Raw genomic sequence first — 21,643 nt, 5'->3', positions numbered from 1 at the left:
CATTCGAGAGGAAGGGAAGCCGCGAGATGCGTACAAGCCTGTCAGACCGTGGGATAGGCCAGATGACGACCGCATGGCTAGACGACTAGAGCATTCTATAGCGCGCACGACCGGCGAACTCACCCTCATCACAGCAATCCATCGTGACGTGCGATCAGCGATCATACGAATCCTCGCATATTTGGGATGATTAGATGGGATTGTGTGGAAGAGAGAGGTGAGTTCAGGGTAATCCGGATTCCACGATGAAGCCGGGCCCTGCAGTTCTATCGCGCCCAACGAGTGCTTCCGACTCCAGGTACGTCTTGAGGCTACCCTATTATATTATTGTCAATTTAGGAAACAACCTGTGTGTGTTCGATAAAAGTCAGGTCGATTTTTGGAGCTGTAAACAACCAGATGAGAGAACCAGAAGCCCTCCATAAGACTATAGCTGATCCTTACCAGTATGTCTTCGCATGAGTTCCTGAGCCATGATCTAATCTCTTTCTTGCTACTTTTGTGGCCCTTGCCGTGCTGCTGTAGACGTGTTGGGAAAAATGGATTGTCCGTGAGTTTGAAGTGAGGACGCCGGGACGGTAACTGACAGTACCGGGTTGCCGTTGCATGCGGGTCCTTCTAGGTTTGTCCACAGCGCTATCGACATCGAGGCTTTGACGGGATTAATGCACGCTTACCACGTTATGACTCCACAGGCACTGGGAGATGCATAGCCCAGCGGAACGACAATTGTTCTAAAATGATCATCTGAACGTGTATGTGATTCGATACCGTGAGTCGTGACCAAGACATCACATTGGATCTGGTAAGTGCAGCCCTCTATGTCCACCATTAGGCTTCTGCATCGCCCATAGTTGTCTTGCATTTGACGTTGATGGAGTTATGGAAGTATACGCGTTCTGATCTCACATGGGCGGCGATCATCGAGCTAAGGTCATTTACTGGTTCGTCCCATATCGAGCTCCTAATTTACCCCAGTTCTGTAAACCGGCATCGGGAAACGTGAGCACCGGTGCAGTTTTCAGTTTCTGAAACTCTTATCTGAGTCGCTGGTCAGGGCATGATGGACAGGATTCATGGAAGTTGGGGAAAAACAGTGTCATGGCCATACATGCCATTGGCACTCATCGGTTGTCTTCAAAGTCCAGAGCCTTGAAATGGCAATCTCGTTCAAGATATAAAGCACGAATGACCTGGCACTCAGACTCATAACCTACAAACACAGATCATCGAACAACAGCTATGGCATCAGAACGCGTCATCCCCCGAGGCCCCCCTCTTTCTGTCTGGGCATCGTCACGCCTTAATTCTCTCCTGCGAAGCGAGACGACGGACAGGTTCAACAGGATTTTTGACGTTACTTTCGCCCAAGACCTCGAAGTCGTCCTCAATGGGAAGACTCTCACTCGCGACGAGTACAAGAAGGTGTTACTCGGGCAGAGTGGGGCGGGATCCTCGGCAATCAAAGATGTGCAGATTGAGGGAGAGACGGTAGTCAACCCAATCCCTCCTGAAGATCGATTGGTAGGTCGGACCCTGGGACCTCTTCGTACCGCAACTAAACAACGTATACCATAGGGTGGCTTCGTTGGCATGTTCTACACAATTACGAGCACCTCCAAACGTTTCTTTGTGTTCGGCGTACCTGCGAGGCAGAAGGACGTCTCTAGTGTTAACCTGACGTATGTCCCAACGTGACCTGTGTTCGATGTTACTTAAAGATTCTGATCGTTGTTACAGCGTGAAGTCGACCGCGGACACCCGCCTTCGTTACCTCGACCCACGGAGGATCGCTGAAGTCAACCAGATTCTCCAGCCCAGGACCTTTATCGTCTCATTCCCTAGGTCGGTTGTGCCCGCGAACGAGACTTCTGGCTCTGGAAAGGTAGAGCTAGGACCTGTCAATATTATGCAGGTGGAGGAGGAACTCAGTGTTTTGGGGAATAAATTCAGCACTGCGTCAGTCCCTGAGGCCGACATTGACGAGGAATGAAGTCTTTGCTTCCGCCAATATGTAGACGGTCACGCAGAAAGTGATGGGACGGAATGCGTGACCACTGCATGCCGAGCTTCATGTATAATTGAATCCTGAATTTGATTTGTGTATCTGCTATGTCGCCTGAAGTTACATCTGCACGAGTACTCGGCCCAGCACCGTCAGATATTATTCTGCTCAGTGCAGGGCGCTAATAAGCACGACATGAAGGTTCGAGGATGGCTTTTTTCGTTCACATTCGGCGCACGATACAATTGGCCAAGTAAAAGGGACTTGGTTAGATGGACCAGACTAAGTCGATGGGGCTTTCGAGACTCAAAAGCCTCATCAACTGTGGAATTTAGCTTGGTTCATCCAACGGCACAAGTCACAACGCAGTCAGTCCCAAAACGGCATGAAAACTGTGGGCGATTCGGGTCGTTTTCGACGCGGTCGCCTTTGTCGCAAACTTTGGCCACAACTCAAGAATAGGGGAATTCACAGCGCGTTTTCGTGCGTCGTTTTCGATGCCGTTTTCGATTTGTCTTCGTTGACCAGGTAAGGCCGAAAACGGCGGTTTGCTTTGATATCCCCCGTTTTGGCTTCGTTTTGGCTGTTTCCGAGGTTTGAATATGTGTAGATAAGCATGTTGATTATCTTGAACGAGTCATCAGAAACCATATGCCTCACACTACTGACAGGCAGAAAGCTGCAGAAGTCCTTCTTGTGTCTATCTGGCTACTCTACTTGCTGAATCTCACTCATACCTTGATCCCACAACCTATTTTGACTCCAATTCCAGTGGTTCTGAGAGCACAAGCTCTGATTGATCTGATGAACACCTGCATAGTACCTCCTCAGCCAGTGATGCTGGGTTGACTGCGCCCTTCAGCTTAATACTACAAGGCATAGATACAGGAAAAGTCTACTAAAAGCACATGGATGTGTGTGGGGCACAAGAGGGAAATGACATCTCACGGGCTGAGTCAGCGCTTGCACCCGTGAAAACGTCCAAGTGCCGTTTCCACATCGTTTTCAGCGGGCCTGTCCAAAACGAAATTTAAAACTGCACGAAAACGATGCACGAAAACGTGCTGTGAATTCCCCTAATATCCGTTTTCCATCTGATACGATGTCACGGCAAAATGCGCTATGTAGTCAGTCGACATCAAGCCAAATGCAGTTAAGTGGTGTTGGGCGCCTGGTGGTATACATGTACCAGTGGCCACATGCTTTGCTCTTCGCTGGCGACCAACCACGTTGTGGGTGCTTTCACCCTGCGCGCAGCTCCACGGGTCCTTCGTTACACTAATAGACTGCTTCCACAACGCGACACACCTTCAACGCCGCTGGTACGACTTTCACTGTCGATGCCAGATACCAAGCCCTCTCAGGCTGCGGTCGGCATCACCTGGGTTCTGAGCTGACGGTTGCTGTCTGGGACAAAAACCCTGGCGAGAACCGTGTGATCAGGAAGCTCAGCAATGTCAGCTGGCAGGTAAATTCTTTCAGTATGTTATTCATGCTTTGGGTCAACTCTCGTCTGGTCAGCTTGCAGAAGCCAAACGATGCTTGCGCGAAATCAGGTAAAGCATGACGATTTCTCACAGAATCTAGCATGCGAATACCGGTATGGCAATATTCAAGTTTCCGCGTCACTTTAAGGGCCATGACAACGTGAGCAAGCAGCTTGCGCTCTCCTGTTCCAGGTCGCCCACTGAGGTCCCCGGACCGCCCGGCTCCGTGACCTTGAAATACACTTCCACCCAAACGGCGCTTTGACGAAATCTATCTTATGGTAGGTCAGTGCTTTTCGACGATTCTCGTATCTAATCGTTCCATGGATAGCACTCAGGAAGAGTATTGTGAGACGGATCTCCGAAAAATTGTTGGGTTTATCTGCTATCTATTGCACATCGGTAGATCCGTTTGGAGTGCTCACTTTCGGGCATGGAACTTCTAGGTCCAAAGGTTGACCGGCATCTCCGTTGGAGGCAATAGACAGGTGAGAGTTCCCACATCCTGCAATCTTCTTTGACATGCTATCCCGTAGCCTTCGAAACCACGTATGTAGGATCATTGAACTCACGGGATTACCTTCACAACTCACATTATCTACTATTCCTGATGCTGAGGTGAGATGCTCCTCCGTGCCCTCACGGGTCAACGTGCTGAGTCCATATTTAGCTACACAACCATGCCCTCTCACTCGGGTCAGTTACTTGCATCCCACTGGCGGAGCGTGTCCGGAATGTTAACTCTCGATTGCTCGATCTCCTTTCCGAAGTGTTTTCCCTCAATGTCGATTCGACAATCACTTGCAAAGGTGCCCTATCACACAAGTATTTGGACGACGTTCGATGTGATGCAGATGGATTTGTCTGTTTGCCAATGCGTTTTGTGGAGCGACTTTGTTGGGCAAAGGTTGACTTTAGTTTGCGCGCAATACAAGGGAAACCTCGACGACGACGTATTGAACATATCCCAAGACAACTAATCAAAGAACTACGTTCATTCTATGCCTAGCAGCACGACGATACAATGGAAATTTTACCGCCGGTACTAGACCTTGGAACAGGTGTTGCGGCACGCGTCCGTCAGTTTTTGGTTGATAACATTCTAAATCCAATAATGACAGCCTTCGATACCACCTTCGCCTATTCCACACTGAAAGATGTGGGAAACGGTACGCACACTGCCTGCTCGCCATCAGTTGTACCAGCTGCGATGGTATGCTCGCGTTGCCATTGCTTTCATAACGTTTTACGACTCGCTTTTACACTTGTAGCGTTCTGTAGGACACCGTTCACCAACACCACGCTCGCGGGTCGAGACGGAAGCTTTGGAGAAAGCAGGTGGAAGACATCAGTTTTTGTATTCGCGCTAAGTGATCTGTTAGGAGAGGAATAGTAAACTCCCTTCTGGATCACATTTCGAAAGAAAGTTAGGTGGAGGACCCAACAATTACGAACGCCGCACTCCTCGCAATGGATTTCGATGGTAGTCGTCGCCCGCTGGTGGCGGTCCAAAAACCTTCCTGCAACCCGAGATTCGTCGCTGGACAGATCGAAGTCTCCCACCCTCCAGTTAGGGATGCGTGACATAGGGGATGATTTTGGTCAAACAGTGAAAAGCGGCTTTGAGGAACCCGGCGTGCCAATCCAACGGCCCCCACTTTCGAAGCACGCTTCCTCGGTGGCCCAGTTCACTGCACTCCTTGACGTACAAGGCGGACAAGGAAACTGTCACAAAGTGTTGTTGACCTGACCCGGACAATTAAAAAAGACATCTGCATACCGATGCACCGGTGGTGCGTTCGGCGACATATGGAAGTGTTACTGGTTCAGTGACCCCGAAGATGATGGCCCAGAGCTGGTATGTGTACTCCATTATTTAATCATTGCACCATCCAACATCGTCAAGGTTGCTGTGAAGGCGATGAGAACCAATATCATGAATGAAAAGGTGAAGGAGAAAATGGTACGAGTATCTCTGGTCCAGATTCTTTCCTAGATCTTCACGCTCGTCCGCAGAGCGCTTTCATCGGGAACTGGGGGTGTGGAAGCGGTTGGATCACAAAAAACATCACGCCCTTGTATGGAATAGCCTTCGGCTTCAGGTTTTACCCGATGGTATGCCCATGGGCACCCAATGGCGCACTTAGTCAATATTTGCAACTTCACCACTCAACACTTCCTTTGGCTGAAATGTTCCAGATCGTAGGTTAAGGTCCTTGTCCTGTTGCATGTATCTGACCTGTCGTCGACTAAGCTTGACGACGTGGCGAGCGGATTACAATATTGTATGCACCTTCATTCAAGATGCTAGAGCGATCATTCATTACTCTCTGGTAGTACACAGCAACCACGTTACCCACGGTGATCTGACTGGGGTAATGTTCCTGTCTTCTCTGTTGCTACGAAGCTGAATATTCCTCCCTGCAGAACAATATTCTGATGTTTGGCGATGGTGGAGCTCTTAAGGAATTGTGGGGTTCCGATTATTTCACCTGGTCTGCCCGAGGGACTCTCTGGTGGGCTGCGCCTGAACTTTTCCAGTGTGACGAAGAAAGTGGGGTGACGGGATTTGCGGAATCGCCAAGTGACGTATACTCGTTTGGCAGCATCATTCTCCAGGTCCGTCGTTGCCTCATTTGTCTAATTCCCAAGCCCACTGACATTTGTCGACTCAGGGAGTTGTACCTTTCGTTTGTGGGAATCATCAAACATCAGTATCTTCAATCGGGAGGAGAAACCGTACAATAGCCACGCGGGAATGGGTAATGTACCAAGAGGTACGGGAAGCCTCTAGGTGAACACGGACAATAATATCTGATGGTCCTGAGACCGCCGTCCTCGCTGGCTGACATCATACAATCAAATTCAGAGTCAAAACATACATGCAGGGTGTTCGACAGAGAGAGTCACATGCCATTCCATCATCTCTCTTTGAGGAAGCAACTACCTCATTCTACATCAACCTCAGCTTCAGGGACTGTCGCGGTGCTAAATTTATTACCCAACACACTAAGTTCCTCCTCCACTTGCGTGATGTTAACAGGCCCCGGTCCTAGCTCTACCTTTCCAGAGCTGGAAGTTCCGTCCGAGGGTAAAACCGACCCAGGGAATGAGACAGTAAGAGTCCTGGGCTGGAGGATCTGGTTAACTGCGGTGACCCGCCGTGGGTCGAAGTAACGAAAGCGGATGACCGGGTAAGACACCACCGGCTTTACGCTGCAATAGCGATTAGAATCTTCAAGTAACATTGAACACAGGTCACGTTGGGACGTACGTCAGGTTAATACAAGAGACGTCCTTGTGCCTCGCAGGTGCGCCGAGCACAAAGAAACGTTTGGAGATGCTCGTAAGTGTGTAGAACATGCCAACGAAGCCTCCCTATGGTATAGGTTGTTTAGTCGCGGTATGAAGAGGTCCCAGGGTCCGACCTACTACCATTCGATCTTCAGAAGTGATTGGGTTGACTACCGTCTCTCCCTCAATATGCACGTCTGTGATTGCCGAGGGTCCCGCCCCACTCTGCCCGAGTAACACCTTCTTGTACTCGTCGCGAGTGAGAGTCTTCCCATTAAGGACGACTTCGAGGTCTTGGGCGAAAGTAGCGTCAAAAATCCTGTTGAAGCTATCCGTCGTCTCGCTTCGCAGGAGAGAATTGAGGCGTGACGATGTCCAGACAGGAAGAGGGACGACTCGAGGGAGGACGCGTTCTGATGCCATAGCTGTTGTTTGGTGATCTGTGTTTGTAGGTTATGAGTCTGAGTGCCAGGTCATTCGTGCTTTATATCTTGAACGAGATTGCCATTTCAAGGCTCTGGACTTTGAAGACAATCGATGAGTGCCAATGGCACGTATGGCCGTGACACCGGTTTTCCCCTACTTCCATGAATCCTTTCCATCATGCCCTGACCAGCGACTCAGATAGGAGTTATTGCGCAGAGGAACGGGAGAAACGAAGAGCAATAAGGCACGAACACTTGCCTTTGTTAGAACGGTTGTAGCGTTTGAAGATTGAAGACTACCGGAAATATGCATTCAACATGGATTGTATTATGATTGCCTTGTACTTGGACATGGCACTGCGTATTAATAGTGCGGTGGATATGCTCTCGGTGTCGTTGGGTAACAGGCGATCGTTGCAGGAGCTTATGAATGCCATGGGCGACGAGTGGACTTTACACAAGTCAAACGTGAAAGCGTTACTTTTCAGTCACGAATCGTGCCCTACATCAATTTCAGACCTTGTCCAGCAAGCCTTGGCAGCTTGTCAGGCGTCTATCATCCCTGACATGGCCGTGCGCTTCCACGCGCTGGGCAGGATCAGGACGAGTATGATACCAGACGAGGTATGTGCGAATGGTCAAAATTAATCCGTCCACTCACAAAGTCTCGCATTATTTCTCTGGCATAGCATATGTCAGTGCTTGCCAAGATCTCCCGTGATGGAGAGCTTTTAGATTCCTTGAAGCCACTTTCCGTGAAGAATGACGTCGTGCCAGAAATCTCAGTGGGAATGGATAAACTCACGTTGACCTGTAGTCGCTATTCGACTCGTATCAGAAGCTCCACTCAGCAGGTATGCTAACAGCGATGCATCGGAGTCGGGTGCGTATGAACATTCTTTCTGCATAGGTCCTCTAGATAGAAACAAGGAATGGTGCTCAAGTATCGGGTCGGACTATCCATGTCGAAGGGCGCCAGGCACACATCGAATTTTCGGGTTCCATGGCGACGAAATACAGTCGGTGACGACATTCGGCAAGGCGGATCTCACGTCTGCAGAAGCTTATCGCGAAAGCATTGTCCTCGCTATCTTGAAAGGGGAGTCCACTGACATGTCACATCCGTTTTTTAAGGCCATATGGTTCCCGAACAATCCAATTCATTGACTCTCATCTGACCATCTAAATCCCAAGATACCGATTCGTTGCCGAGATCTTCAAGTCAACGCCTCTCAGGAAAGAGCCATCGAGAAAATCTTGTCTGCCGCGGATAAGGATCGAGTAGTGCTGATTCAGGGAGCCCCAGGAACCGGCAAGACGACAGTCATCACTGCTGCTATTACCGGCATTATTAGCCACCGATGCCAGTAGTCGGACTGTTTGAATAGCTGCACAATCAAACGTCGCTGTGAAGAACATTGCCGAGAAGTTTGACAGCAAGGAATTCTGTGATTTCAAACTGCTGGTGTCGAAGGAATTCCACTTTGAGTGGTGCGTCCCCACATCACACCTGATGACTAGAGGGTGGGCAGATTCCGATGGGATGATCCTCAACAGTCTTGAGAAGGTTTCGTTGGTGCATGAGACTTTCTGAGACCCTATTGTCGTGAGGTAATGGGATGGCGATGTTTCCAGATCCGGGGTCGAGCCCGAGGAATATCTCTGGCCAGGGGGCAAGGGGTATTGGTTAGATGGCACGGGGTAGGGACTAGATTAGTTCTGCGCTAGGGCGTTTACAGTCGAATAGGATGTGCTCTAGAGATTCGGGAGTGCTGTAGCGTGCGCGGTATTCGTATGCGGGTATCCCGAAATGGAAGTCTCAAATTCGCCGAGCACCATGGAGAGCTTTGAAAGAGAAGGATTGGACTGGGCGTCTGATGTCTTGATGCTGGCTGTCACTATGTGTCGCTACCTGTAGTGCGCTTCGTGCCTTCTCTGGGTCGGTGTTAACGAACTTATAGCTACATGGATGCTTGCATGGGTGCACTGAGTCAGAGACTGACCAGTGAGAAATTGGCTTAAATGGTAGCTCGTCTACTTCTCTGTTTCACCTGATGCCTTCGTGACCTTAAACGCATTGAAGGCGGGTTGATGTTGCCCTGCACCTGAGGTGATGGGCTACTCATCCGGAGGTTGGGACCCGAGACCTCGGTCTATCCAGTGGTTGCCAGTAAATGAGTCAGAGATCGTATAACGTATGTACTGCGAGCCGGCCATTATTGCTACCAGTAGTTCGGTCGACAAAGACACTGCCGATTTGCGGGGCTACAATTACTGCCACCAGCTCACCACTTTGATTTGTGTTCGTCGCCAGGGACCCTGATCACTCTGTTCATCGGATGGCCTCGAGCAACCCAGATGCCTGCACCGATCACTCGGTCTGTGAATATTTGAATACGATTAGGGAGTTCTCTTGCGGTTCGCAGCGGAGAGCTGGTGTCAACAAGTGGCCGTGAAGACTCGGGGAGGAGGCACGTGAGACGGTGATTGATGGGCTGAAGACCTACCACAAAGTTGTGCCTTCGATGCGAGGAGCGGCTAGTAGAGACCGACAACGGAGAAGGTAACATGCTAAGTGACTGCCATACGATGAACTTGGCCAAGCCGTCTTCTCCCAGATGCCTACGTGGAAGCCGTACTACCTGCCGACACCCTTAGACCACCGATCCAAGGTGCACGCCCATCTGCGTACCTGCGTAGTGGCAGGTGCCAACGTTCTTCGAACCTGCATGGATTGCTGACCTCTGCAACAGTGACCATTTCGATGGGACATTCAGATGCTTGTCTAGTATGCTTCAGGTGCCCAGACGTGACTAACCCATGTTATACACAGCATGCTTCCTTACCTGCAGGCTGCCTGGTGCTGTGGATCGCCCAGCGCCCATTTCATTATGGCCATCAGATATAAAGGCCTGTTCGCCGCGTTTCAGGGTCGCTGCTCCTTGCCTTCGTTAAATCCTCCCCTGTACTCTCTCTCGATGTCTCTCGCATTATCGACCGTCACGCCCAGATTGTTCCGGGACTACTCTTCCCAAATCGTCTTCGAAACTTCATCAGAAGATTCCTTAGATGCAAGGCACCTTCGCTCATTGCTCAGTACGGTGATGTCCGAAGGTGCCATTGGCATCTCTGCTTCGTATGGAGACAGTTGCCAACTTAGTGCAATTGCTTTCTCCTCACCGTCCAGAGCTCTGGTGGTGCACCTCACTAGCGGTGATCTGTCTCTAGGCAGGAACGATAGCAAGCGAAAGAGAATTATCCAAGGAAGGAACCTCCTCCGGCAACAAATTCTCTGCAATGCAAACTACCAGAAGTTCGCATTCAAAATGGATCGTATTGCGATCGCATTGTACTTGGACATGGCACTCTGCATTGATGGTGCAGTCGATATGCTCTCGGTGTCGTTGAGTGGCAGGCGATCCCTGCAGGCACTTATGAACGCCATGGGTGGCGAGTCGACTTTAGAAAAGCCAAACGTGGAAGCGTTGTTTTTTGATAATGAGTGGCCTTCTGTATCAGATTCAGATCTTGCCCAGCAGGCCTGGGCAGCTTGTCAGGCGGCCATCTTCCCTCATATGGCTGCGCGCTTCCACACATTGGGTAGAATCAGAACAAATACGATATCGGATGAGGTATGTACTGGTGGTCAAAATTAATCCATTCGCTCACACTACCTCGCATTGTCTCTCTTGTATAGCATATGGCAGTGCTTGCCAAGATCTCCCGTGATGGGGAGCTTTTAGATTCCTTGAAGCCACTTTCCGTGAAGAATGATGTTATGCCAGGCATTGCAGTGAAAATGGATAAACTCACGTTGATCTGTGGCCGCTATCCGACTCGTATCAGAAGCTCGACTCAGCAGGTGTGTTAATAGAAGTGGATTTGAGTTGGGTGTAAATGAACATTTTCTTTGCACAGTTCCTGCAGATAGAAACACAGGATGGTGTTCAAGTTCCGGGTCGTGCTGTCCACGTCGAAGGACGGGAAGCTCAAATCAAAATGTTAGGTTCCTTTGATGGCGGCGAAATAAAGTCAGTGACGACAATCGGCAAGGCAGACCTCACGTCTGCAGAGGCTTATCGCGAAAGGGTTATCCTCGCCATCTTGAAGGGGGAGTCGACCCTATTGTCGCATCCGTTTTTCAAAGCGGTATGGCTCCCAAAAGATGAAATATGTTGGCCGCAATCCGATGACACGAAGCCCAAGATACCGATTCATTGCCCAGATCTCGAAATCAATCCTTCTCAGGGAAGAGCCATAGAGAAAATCTTGTCTGTCTCAGATGAGGATCGAGTGGTGCTGATTCAGGGAGCCCCAGGAACCGGAAAAACGACAGTGATCACTGCTGCAGTTACCAGCATTATTTCGTTCCCGGCTTCCAGTAGCCGAACTGTTTGGATAGCTGCACAATCAAATGTCGCTGTGAAGAACATTGCCGAGAAGTTTGCCAAAATAGGTTTCTACGACTTTGCATTGCTGGTGTCGATGGAATTTCACTTTGATTGGTGCGTCCCCATATGACTGGAAAACCTTCCTGCCCAACGAATGTCATAGGCATGAACATCTTTACGAGAGGCTTGAACCGTGCCTCATTCGCTCTGATACGTTCAGTGAAGATATCGTTGGCGCGTCCAGGCAACTTCGTGGGGCCAGGGTAATCCTCTGTACCCTAGGCATGTTATCAAACGACCATATCGCACCCTTCCTCCATGTCAATCCAGTAGATTTTCTAATTTTTGACGAAGGGAGTCAGATAGAGGTCGGACATTATCTTGCAGTTTTTGATCGCTTTGCACAGACTCTGACGAAGACCGTCTTTATTGGAGACGATAAGCAGTGTGAGTCATGATCACGACCCTTTGTTCGTGTTTTTGATTGCATTGTAGTGCCACCTTATGGTCAAGAGGACATCTCGACGCTACGGAGCATCTTCGAAGTCAACCACCTTCGTAAAGAAAAACTGTTCTTGGATACACAATGTGAGTCAACTTATTCCGGCTCACATATGTTGACCAACCTCTCCAGACCGCATGCCGAGTGTCATCGGCGACTTCATATCACGAAAAGTCTACAACGGAAAGCTGAAAACCTGTCATGCGAACTCCATTAATCTACCATGTCGCTTCGTCAATGTTGAAAGAGGACAGGAAACACGATCAGGAAAGAGTTGGACAGTGTGTTAACTTCTTGACTCCACTGACAGTACGCTTATATCAAGGTAGAATCCTTCAGAGGCACGAACTGTAGTGCAGATTGCCGGTGCATACCAGGCTAAGGGACTCGACTTTCGTATCATCACACCATACGACGCCCAACGCGCTCTCATTGAACATGAGCTGCAAGTGGCGAACGTATGTCATGAAGACAAAGTATTCAACGTAGACTCATTTCAAGGTTTGCTGCCTCGCTCCGGTTCTTTCCTTGCAGGCTCAACCTAGTTCCAGGCAAAGAGGCAGAACACATCATCATCTCTGTGGTCAGAACGGACAAACTTGGCTTCCTGGCTAACCAGCGACGAACCAATGTCATGCTTACCCGTTGCAAAAAGACTATGGTGATATGCACGAGCAAAGCATTCATATGGGGTCCAGCAGCATCGACTCTTATCGGAGAACTTGCAACCGCTCTTGGACCACAATCATGGGTACATGGGGCTGTTCAGCTTATCACGCCTCCCCGGGATGCAGTACCGCATCGCCCAAATACTCAATTAACTGCGCATTACCTTCCCGCCTTCATCCAAAGCAGTCACACACCCGCCAGTTCTTTGGCATCACCTCGCAGTGTGCTGCAACCGTGGGTATGTGGGAATGCTCAACTTATCACGCCGCTCCGGGACATGGTACCGCATCGCCCCAACACTCACTTGACCGCACACCACCTCCCCACGGTCACAAACGTTTCAGATAAACAAACCCAAGGCAGTCACCCGCCCGCTAGTTCTCTGACATCTCCATTGCGATCGCGCCAACAGGCCGCCTCTAAAGTCCACCCTACACCTGTGAACGTTGCAGGTAAACGAACCCAAGGCGGTCACGCACCCGCCAGCCCTCCGACACCAGCTCATAATCACTCATCGCCATCACGATCGCGCCGACGGAAGACCTCTAAAGCGCACCCCACATCGAAGAAGAACCGTGGTTTAAAAGCGCCCGGCGGGAAATAGGGACCATTGGGGTCCTTACGTTAGCTAGTTACCAGACAGCGTGGTGCGATACAATGAAAAAAAAAAAAAAAAAACTGCTACTCCTGGACTACAGTAGGCACTGGTTGTCGCGCTGTGTACGTAGTAGAGCTGGCTCTATGACGCTATGACGCTGCATCTGTAACATTAAACAAACAAAAATAAAACAGCTGATTGCGCGACTTTTGCAGCACTGCTCCTGCGCAACTTTTTATACTACCCCTGCGTAATTTTTAACACAGCCACCTTGTACCACTTTGCACTAGCTAGGAGGGCAGATAAAATAGATAAACGTAGGCAGGACGTGAACACAGTTCGTCGGCACCCTCCCCAGTCACCCCGCCCAATCCACGAGGCCGTGATGCCCCACAGGGCCCGCTCGATCGCTCGACCCCCTCCCCCGCCGCTCCTGCCTGGTGGCGGGATTGCTCCTTCGGGAAATTCCCACGGCATCACCACCTGCAAATTCATGTGACTGCACTCCGCACCTCAAGTCATCACTGGCCTAGCGAATTTGGGCCCGTTTCTTGGCAAAATACCCATTATTACATGGGTTATGTACAGTAGCATTGAAATGAGTCCCGAGGAATGGGTGAGGAGTGTGTGTAGCCCTGACTCACTCGCTCCCCTGTGCACATGCCCTGCTTAGTCAGTAGCTGTGGGCACAGCCACCTGCAAATTTTCTGCACATTACTGCAAAAGTCATGAGTCAGGGCTACATGCACTCCTCGTCTGTTCCTCAGGACTCATTTCGATGCTACTGTACATAACCCATGTAATAATGGGTGTATTGCCAAGAAATGGGCCCAAATTCACTAGGCCAGTGATGACTTGTGGCATGGAGTGCAGTCACATGAATTTGCAGGTGGTGATGCCGTGGGAATTTCCCGAAGGAGCAATCCCGCCACCAGGTGGGAGTGGCAGGGGAGGGGGTTGAGCGTTTGAGTGGACCCTGTGGGGCATCATGGCCTCGTGGATTGGGTGGGGTGATTGGGGAGGGTGCCAATGAACTGTGTTCACATCCTGCCTATGTTTATCTATTTTATCTGCCCTCCTAGCTAGTGCAAAGTGGTACAAGGTGGCTGTGTTAAAAATTAGTGGCACTCAAGGTGGCTTTGGAAGTGCTCTGGAATCGCACTCTGACAGGCCACTGCTGCTATAAAATTTGACTCTGATGTGCCATGCCCTGTGGCACTGCTTGACTAGCAATACATGGTAGTTACTTATCCTGGAAGATACATGTCAAATAACATATCAAACTCATATTAATGCATTGTACATGATCAATAAACATCTACCCATCATCCAAGAGCTACCAGATGCCCTGGAAATCTGTCTGCCAAGATCTGCTCAAACAGCTGGACGAGACTAGCCTTCATGTTGTGATAGCAAGGCTTGAAAATGCACAACGTGGAGTTGATGGTAGCAGCTCGGAATCTATGTCAATGTCACTGAGTTCAGGCTCCAGCTGCCCCACAACTCTCTTCTTCATCACTCCACCATTGCCAGTCACTCCGATCCTGTCAGATTTCTAATCCAGTGCCTCTGATGACACAGACTCCACAGCTGAGCATGATGGGTGTTATGCTTGGCTGTTAAATGCAATCACAGCTCTCAGAGATGAAGTAGAGCATGCACATATCCTTGAGAGACCTGAGATGCCAATGATGTGAGCATCTCAGCTGTGCCTCCTCGAACATTTTGCAGATCATTGGCCCCACCTGTTTTGAAAGTGCCTTTGTGTAGACCCACCAATTTTTGATTGCATTCTGGATCAGATTAGTGGACATGTGATATTCCAAAGCAATTCTGAAAACTGTCAGCTGGCAGTTGCAGTCCAGTTGGTGATCTTCCTTTTCCGTGCAGGGCATTATGGAAATGTGGCATCACCTGAGGATGTAGCGCAGTGGGCTGGTGTTAGTATTGGCTCAGTTGTCAATTGTACAAACTGTGTGATGGTAGCTATACTGGATGAGCATGATAGATTCATCAATATTCTGTCTGAAGACTTGCAGGAGATGGAAAGAGCATGGGTTTTCACTGAGTCATGCACCTGTTCAGCCTGGAGGAATGGTGTGTTTGCCACTGATGGTTTGAGTATTCCCCTCTTTGAGAAACCACATATCTTTGGGGAAACATTCTATGATAGAAAATCTAGGTACTTGTTGAACTGCCAGGTGTGTACTCAAATGCTGGGTGTGAACAGCAGAAGAAACTTACTGAGATAGCTTATTGTTTTGCTGCACAATCTTCTTGTTGTGGACTATGGACTTGGACATCTGGGAAGCATCCATGATGTGTGGGCCTTCCAGGGGACTTGCATCGCTTCAAACCCTATGCAGTTGATTCCATGTGATCATTGGATGTGGGTGGACAGTGCATACCCATCGGAGACGTGGTGTGTTGTCCCCTTCAAAAAACCTAAAGGTGGGAGATTATCTCGAGATCAGAATGTATATGACAAGTACCTTTCAAAGGTACACACCTAGTTTTGCTGCAGTACATGGGCTGACAGCTTTGGAAGATCCACATACAAGTTGAACATGCATTTGCCACCTTGAAAGGGTGCTTTCAAAGCCTCTGTGAAGTGTGCCTGAAAATCCAGACAGAGAAAGATATGAAAGTCATGATTTACTGGGTGCTTTGTTGCATCATCCTACACAACATAATCATCCAGTTTGAGGAGGAAATGGACAATACAATTGAGCATTCAACTGACTGGGCGGTCAATGAAGGAAGTGGCCTTGATGATGGGGATGGAATTGCTGTGGTGAAGGCTGTGGAGACTATTGGTCAGTGATTTCGAGCAAAGCTATTGGATCAGTTGTTTCAACATCTTGGACAGGAACGAACCCATTAATGGCAGTTGTAGGAGACAGTAGTATTAGCAAGATGAAAGAAATACATTCACCATATGTACATCTTGTGAGAGAATAGCAGAAACATGAATATGATGCAAGTACATAGTGGGAACATGCTGGAGATGGATACAGTGGGGAAGTGTGGGTAAAAACTTGGCCATGACAAGATAAACCTATGCAGCAGGAGGGGTTGCATCTGAATTGGCCTTCATGAGTTTCACAAGCTCAATTTTGAGGCAAAGTGTCTCTGCCTCACTGTTGAAGGTGATTTCCTGGGCCTTTATCAGCTGGATGTTGAGTTTCTTTGCCTCCAACTCCAATTCCATCTTGATCATATAGCATTTAGTCTTCCCAGAAGAAGAAGAAGCCACTAGTGACTCAGCTTTGTGACTCAAGTCAATGACCTGGTCTTGAAGCTGAGACTTGCCATGTTTAGTTAGCATCAAACTTGGCTTCATTGAACTTGTCTTTGATGATGAGTCCCAGAGGGACTGGCTAGGTTTTCAGGAAGAGCTACCAGAGGAGTCAGATGTTGTCATAGAGGAAATACTTGCAGATGAAGGAGGAGGGCAAAGATATGGCAAAGACCAAGAGAAGGCAATTTGGCTATCTGATGAGGGCATATGACCCCTTTGCAGGAGGGAGAACCTAGAGGGGAAATGAGTGTCACTTGGCATTGAAGGCCATTGTAACTAGCAATAACTTATCAGTAAAATTTCATTAACATTGCTCTGAATGAACATGAACATACCTTGTCACCCTGCACAGATGTGGAGTCCATGTTGACATCAGGGTACTCATCACCACCAGTCTGCTCATCCCCAAACCCTGGCATTGCCTCATCAAACCCAGCTCCACCATCTTCTTTGCCCTCATTAGTGACTTCACCACCAGCTTGAGATGGCACATCCTCCTCGGCTTCCTTGAGTTCCCCCACTGTCCCCCACACACCCATGCAATCACCTGCAATCTCAGCCCTGGAACCCGAAATGTTCTTCATACCAAGTGTCTTGTTTTGGATAACTGCTAAGAAGCCCTCTGCATGGCTTTTGTTTGGCTTGGAGTTGAAGGGCTTGGGATCAAACAATGGGTTCTCCTGCCAAATGGAATGTAAGTCATCATACCAAGGAAAACTGTTGAGAACAACATCTGTATGTACACATAAGCCCCTGCATTCTTGTACATTGGTCATGTAACATACCATGAAGGTTGGCAAATTTTGGATGGCCAGGTATGATGCCTTCCCCTGACTGTTTGAATCATGCATGGCACTTTTGATAGCTTGCTTTCAGCCTAGATGATCATTAGTGAATCCTGGGTTTATCAGATGATCAGAGACTCATGTATTGAGACAGTTGCCCACACTGACTTGAAACTTGGCAGCACTTGCTGTGTACATGTCCTTGTAGACACTGTCATCCTTGAAAATGGCTTGGGCAATCATTGCTTGGACCTCCTTCTTGTTGTGGCCCACCAGTCTCTCAGTTGAAGTAGATGATAATGATGGGGGTAAGTTGCCTGAGTTTTTGTTGCTGAAAAGAATCCTGCAGTTAGCAGGATGGCTAAGAAGCCACTGGACAAGTATTTCAGTACAAGGAGTATCCCAATTGATGTTTTTCGGCTGGGTACTTTCCATCGAGGAGTCAGCCACTGGCTGCTTGTTGGATGCTGGGCCCTTCCCTTTACTCCCACTCCCAGGTACTTGTGAGGACAATCCACCACCAGTAGTTGCAGTTACAGAAGGCTTTCCTCAATGAGCTTGTCCACTCAATGAAGCCATGGGTTTTGATAAGAGTGACTGCAGGCAAGCAGACCATCGAGGGTGTCATTGATAGGGAGGCATAATTTTCAAACTCTGTCATGGCATTGCTCTCAAATTTGCCACTTCCAGAGCACTTCCAGAGCACTTCCAAAGCCACCTTGAGCACCACTATTATGCAGGGGTAGTATAAAAAGTTGCACAGGAGCAGTGCTGCAAAAGTTGCACAATCAGCTGTTTTATTTTTGTTTGTTTAATGTTACAGATGCAGCATCATATGGCTCTCGTATAAGCTCGTTCTCGATGAAGTGAAGCCTGTTATCCACTAACGTTCAAGAAGACGTCGATAAAATCTTCAAGTATTGTAGTCCACACTTTCACCTTTCGGCCCGTGTCTAGGGAAGGGTTGCACTTGCGAAGCGACTACCACAGTCCGACACAGTCGACCTATCGAGGACTCGCCGAGCTAATATTATGCCAGCTCCCGAACGTGTCGTTAGGTGGGTCTTGCAAAACTATCCGCGTCCAACCATAGATTCGGTGAGTCCGCACGTTGCGTTCTCTGCCACCCTAACACTCCATTGAAAGGAATGGCTGTCGGATTGTTGTGATTGGATATCGAGTACATACAACATATCGCCGTCCACCCACTTCCACGACTTCATCACGCACGTCGAGGCACAGCTCCTCCAATCCAATCTCGAGGACTCAACAGTTCCTGGTACCGGTTTGGATGCGGAGCTTGTCCGAATTGAAGATCGTCCACTTCCACGTCGACCACGGGGACGGGGTCGTAAGCCCAGCTCACGAGCGACTCGGAAGCCAACGGGACAGCGTCCACAAAGAGAAACTACCGGTTCTGTCCCGTTGTTGGTAGAAATTAGGTCTATCACCGAAATCGCGCATTCTGCATTTAGTCTCCTAAACATTCATCAGACGCGCCTCGATCGTGCCGATCTCGGTTTGGCCGTCGAAACTCGGGATCATCAGGAACATGGACAAGGACGGCAAGATGAAGATCAAGGTCCCATTCCACGTTTCCCCCGTGGCATGCTTCGCTTCGAGTTGTCGGATGGACACACCCTCTTCCAGGCGATAGAATTTAGGTCCATGCCTGAATTGGTGCTCGGAGAGACCCCATTAGGTTTCAAGGTATGTTCTTTGTACTGTTCCTTGGTTATTTTGTATTTCCCGTCACCGTTATTCAGTGACATGCGCCCCTAGATGCTCTTAACCTCCACTCCGATCCGGAATGGGATCGCTTTCCTTGAACCTTCTAATGTAACACTTAAAGGCTACTGCACGGAGGACCATGATGCTCACAGAGTAGAAGTATTTTTGAAGGGACTCAGAAGGAGGTTTGGGTAAGTGACATTCTCTTTGACTGTGGTTGCATGAAATTACACGAAGTGCCCTGTTCCTAGACGTCCAGACCCAGAGCCCGAGGCTCCACGACAAGTTGAATCCCAGCCTCGTCAACCCGTTTCCCCGGTGCCTCCTCCGCAGCCCATTGCTGTCCCGACACGCCAGGTTGAGCCGTTTCGTCCTCCTTCAACGCCGGGAGACCTTGATGACATGTACGAGGACGACGAGATCAACCCAGACATGTTAGATGCGCTGAACCAAATCGAGACTCAGGTGGCCGGCTCAGCTGGACCACCTAAAGTGAACTCGGTTAAAGATGTGCCCAGGCACACAACATCCAGTTCAAGTACTGCTGCACGGTCAGCCAATCTGGAGTCTAACCTTGCCACGATGCAGACAACATCTAGCTTCCCGCAGCAACAAACTTCGCTTCACTTCTCGCCGCCGGCAAAGGCCAAAGTAACATCCACGCTGGTCCCAGATATTGGTCTTTCTCCGGTCCATGTCCAACAACACGATGAATTTAGTTTCACGTGGGAAAGCGACGAATTTGACGCCTTGAGGGCCTTTGATGACGGTCCCAGCAGAGAAGCAGGCATGGCAGCTAAGGCAAGCACTGGATCTCATACCTGGATGTCTTCCTCAAACAGGGAAAATGTACACATTGATCCTTTGCGGGATGCCGGAATGAAGGTTCGTTCGGTTACGAGTACCGGATCATCTCTGGAACCACAAGACTCATTCTCTATGGACATGGATTTTGACGACGATTTTCTGGCACAAGTGGAGGAGGCTGAGAGGCAAGCTTTGGCGCCCACTGAGACATCCTTCATATCGGAAGCACGACACACAAGTAACAAAGGAAAGGAGAAAGCGTCATCGATTCACCCCGGCTCATCCAACAGTGCGACGCGGCCGGTCTCAAACAACATACGAACACGTGGTGCTAGCTACTCTAGAGATTCTTCCGCCCGTAAGGAAGTGACACCTTATCCACCAACGTCGACGCAGCTGCCAAAGCGCGTTGGTGCTTCATCTCAGCCGCCGCCATCGACTCAGCCCAAACCAACGAAACACCACTTGACGTGTGACTCACCTGTCATCGTCATTTCTGAATCAGATTCGGAGGTTGGCGGTGCATGTGGCGAAGACCAATATGAAAGTGAACGGGCCGGTTTGACTGGAATCGACGCAGATGAGGATGCAATTGTTATATCCGACTGACTCCGCTTCTATGAATCATATTTCGTTACTAGTTAGACTGATTTTGTCTGTCCCAAGGTTTGCCCCGAACCCAGTACCTTTTTCGCCCTGGAGTGCCAACCGGGACTTGTGAGTAAGAGGAACTGCTGGTGAGAGAAACATCACCTTCACCTACGAAGTATGTACACCTAACCAACACCTAATAGATGTTGAATACAAAGAAATGAGCCTGTTAGTTGATCAAGGTGAGGGCGTGACGGTGGGATCCAGGGCAGGAGGGATGCTGGAATCAGCCGGAATAGTGACATTTAAAAGCACCCACCGTGACGCAGAGATGCGACCCCCCTGGCCCGAGCGCGGCACCCGCACAATCATCTGAAGGGTACTCCCCGCTCCCCAGTGTGCCAAATATCATTATACATGGAATCTCAGTGCATGACAGTCTATTGTATGTGCGTGTGCTGACGATGTTTGTTGCTAGCCTGCCATTTACTGACCTCGGGACCAGACAGTAGTACTTTTTAGCGGTTCCTACTACCTGAGCATGGGACACTAGATCTGCTGAACTGTCGTGATTTTAGACCTCCCGTCAAACTCCGTTCTTAAGCTTGACTCTTCGCACTTTATTGAACTATTAGGTGGTCCGTGTTGTTCAGAGCACCCCCGCTACTTGCCAGCGCTTCCTCCGGGGACGTTGCAAACACCCGGTCGTTCGTTGATACACCATCCACCTTGGGAGTCTACCCTGATACGGAATTGTTCGTGTCATGTAGCGTTCAAGTCAGGGGTGGCTGAGGTTGCCACACCTTTCCTTCATATGCATTCTGGCAGTTTACTCGCCGAGACTGCGCTGAAACGCGCATGGTGCGTAATAGACGGAGTCGATACCTTTAATTACATAAATCTGGAGTCAGCGCAGGCACCCGTAAATGGGTGGAATTTTGAAAGCTTGAGTTTGAAATTTGAGCATGGATGTTCTCAAGGCCTCACTGGACTGCGCACAGTTGGATCTGATCTTGATGTGATCAAACCTCTACTGACCCACGATCTGGTTGGTCTT

At 49.3% G+C, this 21,643-nt stretch overlaps 8 protein-coding genes across 8 annotated transcripts; 6 read left to right on the top strand and 2 right to left on the bottom strand.

The window, feature by feature from the left end:
• Window positions 1-976: 976 nt before the first annotated feature.
• Window positions 977-2,265, top strand: F5J12DRAFT_915843 (uncharacterized protein). The gene is made up of 4 exons (XM_051749169.1): window positions 977-1,002; window positions 1,058-1,524; window positions 1,579-1,682; window positions 1,741-2,265. The coding sequence occupies exons 2-4, from the start codon at window positions 1,243-1,245 to the stop codon at window positions 1,991-1,993; spliced, it is 639 nt and encodes a 212-aa protein (XP_051595017.1). The 5' UTR covers window positions 977-1,002; window positions 1,058-1,242; the 3' UTR covers window positions 1,994-2,265.
• A 2,957-nt stretch (window positions 2,266-5,222) lies between these two features.
• F5J12DRAFT_505355 (kinase-like domain-containing protein) lies at window positions 5,223-6,396 on the top strand. Its single transcript, XM_051739762.1, has 7 exons — window positions 5,223-5,350; window positions 5,399-5,455; window positions 5,509-5,694; window positions 5,747-5,777; window positions 5,830-5,867; window positions 5,920-6,111; window positions 6,168-6,396. Exons 2-7 carry the CDS (start codon window positions 5,414-5,416, stop codon window positions 6,288-6,290), a joined length of 612 nt encoding a protein of 203 aa, XP_051595016.1. The 5' UTR covers window positions 5,223-5,350; window positions 5,399-5,413; the 3' UTR covers window positions 6,291-6,396.
• Window position 6,397: 1 nt separating this feature from the next.
• F5J12DRAFT_505134 (uncharacterized protein) lies at window positions 6,398-7,369 on the bottom strand. The gene is made up of 3 exons (XM_051739761.1): window positions 6,928-7,369; window positions 6,767-6,870; window positions 6,398-6,708 (listed from the first exon to the last, which is right to left on the bottom strand). The coding sequence occupies exons 1-3, from the start codon at window positions 7,207-7,209 to the stop codon at window positions 6,441-6,443; spliced, it is 654 nt and encodes a 217-aa protein (XP_051595015.1). The 5' UTR covers window positions 7,210-7,369; the 3' UTR covers window positions 6,398-6,440.
• A 26-nt stretch (window positions 7,370-7,395) lies between these two features.
• On the top strand, window positions 7,396-8,141 carry F5J12DRAFT_864389 (uncharacterized protein). Its single transcript, XM_051747006.1, has 3 exons — window positions 7,396-7,835; window positions 7,901-8,065; window positions 8,122-8,141. The coding sequence occupies exons 1-3, from the start codon at window positions 7,530-7,532 to the stop codon at window positions 8,128-8,130; spliced, it is 480 nt and encodes a 159-aa protein (XP_051595014.1). The 5' UTR covers window positions 7,396-7,529; the 3' UTR covers window positions 8,131-8,141.
• A 2,381-nt stretch (window positions 8,142-10,522) lies between these two features.
• Window positions 10,523-10,756, top strand: F5J12DRAFT_686164 (uncharacterized protein; the record flags this gene model as incomplete). Its single annotated transcript, XM_051740313.1, has 1 exon — window positions 10,523-10,756. A coding segment is annotated over one exon (234 nt), but the record flags the coding sequence as incomplete, so codon positions are not given.
• An 811-nt stretch (window positions 10,757-11,567) lies between these two features.
• F5J12DRAFT_684412 (AAA domain-containing protein) lies at window positions 11,568-12,861 on the top strand (the record flags this gene model as incomplete). Its single annotated transcript, XM_051740287.1, has 5 exons — window positions 11,568-11,716; window positions 11,766-12,049; window positions 12,237-12,385; window positions 12,434-12,605; window positions 12,656-12,861. Coding segments are annotated over 5 exons (960 nt in total), but the record flags the coding sequence as incomplete, so codon positions are not given.
• A 660-nt stretch (window positions 12,862-13,521) lies between these two features.
• F5J12DRAFT_929980 (uncharacterized protein) lies at window positions 13,522-14,307 on the bottom strand. The gene is made up of 3 exons (XM_051749517.1): window positions 14,162-14,307; window positions 14,016-14,067; window positions 13,522-13,854 (listed from the first exon to the last, which is right to left on the bottom strand). Exons 1-3 carry the CDS (start codon window positions 14,233-14,235, stop codon window positions 13,612-13,614), a joined length of 369 nt encoding a protein of 122 aa, XP_051595011.1. The 5' UTR covers window positions 14,236-14,307; the 3' UTR covers window positions 13,522-13,611.
• Window positions 14,308-18,489: 4,182 nt separating this feature from the next.
• Window positions 18,490-19,239, top strand: F5J12DRAFT_727939 (uncharacterized protein; the record flags this gene model as incomplete). The annotated part of the gene is made up of 3 exons (XM_051741837.1): window positions 18,490-18,555; window positions 18,604-18,775; window positions 18,863-19,239. 3 exons carry the CDS (start codon window positions 18,490-18,492, stop codon window positions 19,237-19,239), a joined length of 615 nt encoding a protein of 204 aa, XP_051595010.1.
• Window positions 19,240-21,643: the final 2,404 nt, after the last annotated feature.

This window comes from Pisolithus orientalis, assembly GCF_024613125.1.
Source record: "Pisolithus orientalis strain OTSU chromosome Unknown F5J12scaffold_63, whole genome shotgun sequence".
Classification (NCBI taxonomy): domain Eukaryota; kingdom Fungi; phylum Basidiomycota; class Agaricomycetes; order Boletales; family Pisolithaceae; genus Pisolithus; species Pisolithus orientalis.
Note: the sequence above shows the minus strand (reverse complement) of the source record. Positions and strands in the feature narration are given on the sequence as shown.

Excerpts from the sequence above, each read along its gene's own strand:
- F5J12DRAFT_929980 (XM_051749517.1), bottom strand. The coding sequence starts at position 14,235 with ATGCCACAAGTCATCACTGGCCTAGTGAATTTGGGCCCATTTCTTGGC. Across the intron at positions 14,068-14,161 it reads CCCATTATTACATGGGTTAT|GTGGCTGTGCCCACAGCTAC; the intron begins GTACAGTAGCAT and ends GAAAATTTGCAG. Across the intron at positions 13,855-14,015 it reads GCATGTGCACAGGGGAGCGA|GTGGTGATGCCGTGGGAATT; the intron begins GTGAGTCAGGGC and ends ATGAATTTGCAG.
- F5J12DRAFT_505355 (XM_051739762.1), top strand. The coding sequence starts at position 5,414 with ATGAGAACCAATATCATGAATGAAAAGGTGAAGGAGAAAATG. Across the intron at positions 5,456-5,508 it reads AAAAGGTGAAGGAGAAAATG|AGCGCTTTCATCGGGAACTG; the intron begins GTACGAGTATCT and ends GCTCGTCCGCAG. Across the intron at positions 5,778-5,829 it reads GGCGAGCGGATTACAATATT|TACACAGCAACCACGTTACC; the intron begins GTATGCACCTTC and ends ACTCTCTGGTAG.
- F5J12DRAFT_505134 (XM_051739761.1), bottom strand. The coding sequence starts at position 7,209 with ATGGCATCAGAACGCGTCCTCCCTCGAGTCGTCCCTCTTCCTGTCTGG. Across the intron at positions 6,871-6,927 it reads TCACTTCTGAAGATCGAATG|GGAGGCTTCGTTGGCATGTT; the intron begins GTAGTAGGTCGG and ends CCTATACCATAG. Across the intron at positions 6,709-6,766 it reads GTCTCTTGTATTAACCTGAC|CGTAAAGCCGGTGGTGTCTT; the intron begins GTACGTCCCAAC and ends TCGCTATTGCAG.
- F5J12DRAFT_915843 (XM_051749169.1), top strand. The coding sequence starts at position 1,243 with ATGGCATCAGAACGCGTCATCCCCCGAGGCCCCCCTCTTTCTGTCTGG. Across the intron at positions 1,525-1,578 it reads TCCCTCCTGAAGATCGATTG|GGTGGCTTCGTTGGCATGTT; the intron begins GTAGGTCGGACC and ends CGTATACCATAG. Across the intron at positions 1,683-1,740 it reads GTCTCTAGTGTTAACCTGAC|CGTGAAGTCGACCGCGGACA; the intron begins GTATGTCCCAAC and ends TCGTTGTTACAG.
- F5J12DRAFT_864389 (XM_051747006.1), top strand. The coding sequence starts at position 7,530 with ATGGATTGTATTATGATTGCCTTGTACTTGGACATGGCACTGCGTATT. Across the intron at positions 7,836-7,900 it reads CGAGTATGATACCAGACGAG|CATATGTCAGTGCTTGCCAA; the intron begins GTATGTGCGAAT and ends TCTCTGGCATAG.